Source organism: Cottoperca gobio, chromosome 17 (assembly GCF_900634415.1).
Source record: "Cottoperca gobio chromosome 17, fCotGob3.1, whole genome shotgun sequence".
NCBI lineage: Eukaryota > Metazoa > Chordata > Actinopteri > Perciformes > Bovichtidae > Cottoperca > Cottoperca gobio.
In genome coordinates, this window is record NC_041371.1 from 22,169,503 (window position 1) to 22,176,790 (window position 7,288).

At 45.1% G+C, this 7,288-nt stretch overlaps 1 protein-coding gene across 1 annotated transcript; it reads right to left on the minus strand.

Annotated features, from left to right (window-relative positions):
* Positions 1–5,398: 5,398 nt before the first annotated feature.
* Positions 5,399–6,601, minus strand: LOC115022430 (craniofacial development protein 2-like). The gene has a single exon (XM_029453406.1). The coding sequence runs from the start codon at positions 6,599–6,601 to the stop codon at positions 5,399–5,401; it is 1,203 nt and encodes a 400-aa protein (XP_029309266.1).
* Between the last annotated feature and the right edge of the window lie 687 nt (positions 6,602–7,288).

Sequence of the window (7,288 nt, forward strand, 5' to 3'; positions counted from 1 at the left end):
GAGACCATTGCTCTGCACTGCATTATCCATCAGCAGACCCTTTGCAGCAAATGCCTGAAGTTTGACAATGTGATGTCTGTCGTTGTGAAATGCATCAACCATATCAGATCCAGGGGCTTAAAGCACCGCCAGTTCCGCGCCTTTTTGGAGGAAATAGAGTCAGCATATGAGGATGTGCTCTACTTCACCGAGGTACGTTGGCTCAGCAGGGGAAACGTCTTGAAGAGGTTTTTTGAGTTGAGAGCAGAAGTGAAAGCCTTCATGGAGAAGGATGGGATGGCTGTTCCTGTGCTAAGTGATCCCAAATGGCTCATGGACTTAGCTTTTCTTGTTGACATCACACAGGAGCTGAATGTACTGAACACGAAATTACAAGGCCGGGGGCAGCTTGTCAGTGCTGCTTATGACAACGTCAGAGCATTCTCCACAAAACTTGTGTTATGGAAATCCCAGCTCTCTCAGACAAACCTCTGCCATTTCCCAGCATGCAAGGCACTCATGGATGTGGGCACACCATTCAGTGGTGAGAAGTATGCTGATGCCATTGTAAAGCTACAGGAGGAATTTGATCACAGGTTTGCAGACTTCAAAACACACAGAGCCAATTTTCACATTTTTGCTGACCCCTTCGATGTGCAAGATGCCCCTCCTGTGCTTCAAATGGAGCTCAATGACCTGCAGTGCGATTCTGAACTCAAAGCCAAGTTCAGGGAGGTGAGTGGAAAAGCAGATAAGCTTGGACAATTTTTGAGAGAATTGCCCCCCACCTTCCCTGAGCTTTCCAGGATGTTCAAGTGGACCATGTGCCTTTTTGGGAGCACATATCTGTGTGAAACAGTTAATGTTCTGAACTGTTATTACTAAAGATTGAGAAGATTGGATCAGTTGATCATCTTTTTTTTGGAATAATAGAAACCCTTTTTTTGTGGAATATTTGATGCGGCCCAGCCTCACCCAGACTCTACCTTCAGTGGCCCCCAGGTAAATTGAGTTTGAGACCCCTGTTTTAGAGTGTGTAGAGGGGTCCGGCAGGGCTGTGCTCTGTCAAGAATGCTCTATGCGCTCTCCCTTGAACCTCTCCTCAGAAAAATACGCTCCAATTTGCAAGGTCTGTTTTTACCGGGTTTTAATGGAAATATTGTTTTCTCAGCTTATGCAGATGACATTATTGTTATTGTTAGAAGCCAGAGGGATGCAGACATTTTAATCAATATTGTGAGTAGTTTTAGTGTAGCATCGGCAGCGAGGGTGAATTGGAAGAAAAGTGAGGCCCTCGCTGTCGGTGAGAGGCGTGGCGGTCTCCCAGTTCTTCCCCAGAGCCTCACCTGGAGAACAGACGGATTTAAATATCTTGGTGTGTTTTTACGTAAAGAAAATATTGTCCAGAAGAACTGGGAGAAAATATTGAGGGAAAGCTTTCCAAGTGGAAATGGCTGCTCCCTCAGAAGTCTTTTAAAGGTAGGGTTTTGGTTTTAAACAACCTTGTGGCATCCCAACTGTGGCACCGTCTGACCTGTGTAGACCCTCCCTCAGGCCTGTTAGCCAAAATAAAGGAAACAAATGGTGGATTGTTTTTGGGATGATCTACACTGGGTGCCACAAGGAGTGCTGTATTTATCCAGAGAGGAGGGGGGACATAGTACACCTGGCCAGCCGAAGAGCCACTTTTAGACTCCAGTTTTTACAAAAATATCTCACAGGTCCGGCTGATTTGGTTTGGAGAGACGTGGCCAGCTATATCCTCAGACGTGTGAGTAACATAGGGCTGGATACTTATCTGTTTTTAACTCATTTTAAATTTTTAAAGTTGAGTGGGCTGCCTCCGTTTTATCAGGGCGTTTTTAAGTGTTGGGCCCTTTTTAACCATAAAAGGAGGAAGCAGGAGGAACACCGTAGAGAACAGAGAAGGGCAGGAGGCTAAAGCAATATGGCTCTGCAACATCAGGGCCAGATTCTGGCTCGAGTTCAGATTTTTTAAACATAGTGACGATTTAGAGACTTTTAAACAGCGTTGGTGTTTCAAGAATATTGTTTGTTTTATTGATAAGGACATACCTGTCAACATTGGAATTTCAAAATAAGGGAATGTTTTTGCTGGACTCCGTCCATATTTTAACAGCTCTCAGCCACCAATGTAAATGTAAACACATAAGGGATGGGTATATACATTCAGGAAATACATGTTTATTTAAAGTATGTATTACTTGTACAGTCATCTTTATAAGATTTATATATTTTATTTGATGAGTTATTATCATCAATTTATTTGATGATTGATGAGTTGTGTGGCTTTTGTTTCCCCCGACGAGGACTTCCTTGCGATGGCAGAGTCGGGAAACATGTCCGCTCCACTGCGACTGAAATCATCGGAGAAGCTGAAGGCTACATTATTTTTAGCACAAAGCATTGACATCTTTCCCTCAGCTTTGGTCACTTGGTCTGCCTCTGACACAGTTCTTGTCACACATGACGTCATTGACAGTATATGTGTTTATGCCTCTTGGCGTGCTTGTGCTTGGACGATTTTTCATGCTGGCGAACATCGCTTATTCCGTCGTGTGCGATGCTAACATCTGAATGGCACACTTTACAAAAAGCACGAGTTTGCCTGACTCTGCTTTTAATAAATAAGGGAAGATCTCCTCCCATTTGGTACTTACATAAAGTTTTAACTTGTTTGGCAGGTACAACTGCGTCTCCATCTATCTCCCGTTCACTTTGACTCTCATCCATATGTTTTCGTCTTCACCTTCTGTGTTATTGTTCCTGTTTTCTTCTTCTGTGTGTTTACTGGTGGATAACGTTTTTCAGCTAAAGTTAAACAATACTGCCACCTGCTCTACCGGAGGCTACTTTACACTTTTTTTAATTAGATCTATTTTTTTTTGGAAAGGTTTAAAATACGGGATAATTACGGGAAATATTTAAACGGGAGAAAAACGGGATGGAAGTACAAATACGGGATAATCCCGGAAAAACGGGAGGGTTGGATAAGGATGAGTTGCACTTTGCACGATTTTTGGTTGGATAAAAAAAGGTGTGTGTGTGTGTGTGTGTGTGTGTGTGTATGTATGTGTGTGTGTGTGTGTGTGTGTGTATCTATATCAATATATATATCAATATATATATATATATATATCAATATATATATCGATATAGATATAGATATAGATATATATATATATATATATATATATATATATATATATATATAGAGAGAGAGAGAGAGAGAGAGAGAGAGAGAGAGAGAGAGAGATGTTAAAACAGAAAGGGATTTTCTTTGCACTTTATTTGTAAACTGTGAAAAGTATAAAAAGTGTTTTTTGAAAAATCAAAAAACGAAATTTCTCTCTTTCTCTGTCTCTCTCTGTGTCTCACTGTATGTCTCTCTCTCTCTGTCTGTCTGTCTCTCTCCCTCTCTACCTTTCACAGTTCTCAGGTTTCCATGGATGAGCTTTCCAACATATCTGATGGGTTGAAATAGTAATGTACTGTAGCATTTGAATGATGTGTGTCTCTTCATGTCGGGGATTACATTATAGATTCATAGCCCAGCAATCCACAGCCCTGCCTTTAGGTATTATAGCTTATAGCTATACTATTATCAGTATGAGAGAGAAGGTGCAGAAAAACATGAGGAAATCAGCTAAAAGGAGTTTATCAAGAAAAATGCTTCGTAGAAACTTGAAAATATTAAGTACAATTGATTTTATTGAGATTGTTCAATGTTTACAAAGAGCAACATTTAATTTTACAGTTTTTTTACAATCAGTTTTTGATCATACCATTAACACAATTCATGTTGTTTTTACAGGACATGCAATCAATTAACACAAACATGCTTTACATTTTCTTTACATAAAGGCTTACCCGTTATGTATGTTCTTTCTTGTCTTATTTACAAATGCTTGCACACAACATGCCAGCAATGAAAATGTTCAAAACCTTCAACATAGTACAAACCCTCTCCTTTTGCAACCACATTGAAACAGCTGATAAGCATTTTATTAATTAACAGATTAACAGAACAAATTGTTGATTTACTACAACGACGGGCCCTCCATCGGTGCTTCCAGTCATCCCGATCCTCCATGCATCTGGCTAGCTCGCAGTATTTTCTGCTCCCGCATCTTTCCTGAGTACATCCACGTATGTTATTGCGGGACGCCCTCGTGATCGGTGCCCGTGTGTTGGCTCCCACAGCACAAGTTTGGTGGCTGGCAGCTCTTGGTGTCTCTGGCAGTGACCTGCCAGCCTCATTCTCCTCACTGCTGTTTTCTCACCCACCCTTAGCGCCCCCCTATACAAGTGTGTGTTGGTGACATGCTCATCCTTGTTGATGCCAAGTACCACACGCAGCATTCTCGTGTAGCACCCATCTAGGGATTTCTGCAGGGTGGGCTTCAGGGTCCAGCATTCACTGCCATACAGGAGAACAGACTCCACTATTGCATGGAAGAAGCTGAGTTTCATTTGTCGGGGGAGGTTGGAGTTCCACACACAGGTCATACCATTCAGGGCCCTCCATGCAAGCGCCTTCCTCACTTTAAGGTCTTGCTCGGACGAGTTGACCCACGAGCCCAGGTATTTGAAATCATTGACTTCCTTTAGAGCAGTGCCTCCTGTTGTTTTTAGAGGTGGATGGTCCGGGGGGATGTTATATGTTATGAACTCAGTTTTCTTGGCATTTAGGTGAAGGCCAACCTTGGCGCACTCTGTCTCCACTCTGCCCAGGAGTTCCTGTGCTTGCTTTACGCGGTCAGAGAGCAGACTGATGTTATCTGCATAGTCCAGGTCCGTTAGGACTAGAGCGGTGTGTCGTCTCGACCTCCTAGGTGTTATTGTGAGGCCAAGTTCTAGCTCCCGTCCACTGATGGCCTTCCTGAGCGCATAGTCTAGGACTATGATGAAGAGGAAGGGGGCAAGGGTGTCCCCTTGCAACACCCCAGCCAGGATGTCAAACTCTTCACTGTGGAGGGATGCCATCCAGCCCAGCACTTTTTCCCTGCTTCAGTGTGGATTTCACTTTGGCAAACTCCCTGACTGTAAAGGGACCATTGTCAATAGCGAGATTCGTGAGGACGACAGGTATCACTTCCTCAGGTCCATCCACTGTTAGGTGTGTTCCCAGGAGATTTCGGAAGTGAGTGAACCAGGAGGTCACTCTCTCTTCTGGGCTGTCGCCCGCCACCTGTCCCTCCTTCGACCTTTTCCTCCCACTCATCTCATTGATGACCCTCCATGCCTCCCCGTACTGCTGTTCACCATGCGCTGCCTCCACTCTCTGCACCTTCTCCATCAGCTCCTCCCCCCTGATCTTATCGTAGGTATCGAAAAGAAGCTGTTTGGCCATATTCAATACCATGCGATTCTCTGCAGTCGGCTCGTGCCCAAAGTCTCAGTGTGCTTCTTCCACTCCCTCACGCGCCACCATGACCTCCGGATGCCTGGACCTCTGGGATACTCCATTCCTCTCCATCACTGGAATACACATACTGGTCACCTCCACGTTCGCAGCAACGAACCGCCTGTACTTGGCATTAGGCTCCTCCTCGCCCAGCAGCTGGAAGCGATTCCTCACCTCCACTGCGTACGTTTGAAGGCCAGGGCTGGCCGAAAATGCCTTCCAGTCATACCGGGTCTTCAGGCTTGGATTGGGGACCCTGAGACACAGTCTCACCCTCATGGAGACCACTCGATGATCAGAGCCCACATAGTTGAACGTGCTGTAACGTTCAGAGTTCAAGATGGAGTTTCTCCACCTTCGCCTTACTAGTATGTAGTCCAGTTGACGTTGCATACCGGTAGCCCAATCCTGGAAGGTCCATCTCTTGCCCATTCTTTTCTGGAACATGGTGTTCGCAGAGTGTAGCTCGTGCTCCATAAGTAGGGCTGCAAGATGTTCGCCATTGCGGTTAGTGGAGTTGTGGTACGTGAGAGGTGCGTCCTCCGGTCCGAGCCTTGCATTGAAGTCACCCAGGATTGTAAGGAAGTTGTGAGCCGGGATATCACGGACCGCTGTTGCAAGGTCCTCATAGAACTTCTCCACCTCCTCAGCTTGTGCCACATTGGTGGGTGAGTACACGACTATGACAGTTGTGACTGGGTTGCCATCAAAGTCAGCACTAAGGATCCTGTTGGTGTAATAGTGTACCCTAAGGAGAGCCTTACGCGCCCGAGAACCCAGCAGTAACCCCACTCCGCCAGTGGCAGCTTGTGCCTCGTTTCGCCACGCTGATGAGGTGATGAACCAGCATTTCTCCACTCTGTGATACACGATCTGACCCTCAGCATGCACTCTTCTATGCTCTTGGATTCCCAGGATCTCCACTCCCCTTTCCTTGGCACAGTGTGCCAGCTCCTCCAGCCTCCCTTCTTCTCTAACTGTGTTTGCGTTGAAGGTTCCCATGGTGAATGGTCTCCGGCAACGCAGGAGTGCTTTGGACCGTGTGCTGTGGTCGGATAGAACCCTCCCTTCCGGGTTTGAGACCCTATCGTCATACTGTCCTCCGGGGAGAGGACCAGCCCCACCGTCCGCTGCTTGGTTCCTGCGGACTCCCGCCGCTGGAAGTATAGGATTTGGAATTACTTTGTTCTCCATAATTTAGGCCTTACAATGCGCAAATATAAGAACTGTGGGGCGCAGCTCCTCACAGTCCTACTCTGGCCGTTTTGGGCATAAGCCCTTATCCGCCCTTCACTCCGATGCCGCCAGATGGTATACAGCTCAGAGCCGGGTGTGAACAGCACCCTTGGTTTTTGTTCGGAGTGTCCTTCTCCTAGATGGATTGCCTTACATGGCTATGAGGCTCTATGAGCCCCATCCGCCCACAATAGGATGCAGTTTAACGTCTTACCCAGGACACATTTTTGTTGTTGTTGTTGTTGAAAATTGATTTCAATTGTGGTAAATAGATTAACTACATCTGACTCCAAAATTAATTGGAGACATAGACAAGTATTGAAGTTTTGAAATGACATGGGCATACACGTACAGTAAAAAGGAGACTTTATGGATTGATTTTGCTCAATGTGGATCCAGAACACAGCGAAGCAGAGAGAGAGAAATAATGTCTGGACGAGGGAGAGAAGTAGTTGGACAATTGTTGCCAGAAATGAACACATTCAACACACAACCAAACAATAGAGGTGTTTACAGTAAAATGAAATTGAATAATAAAAAACAATGGATTTCATATTGTCTATTGTATGCAGGTAGAGCAGAAACATGACACGTAATGCAGTTTATGTAATGCCATCAACTGTTATTTTTGTGAACGTGGTTGTG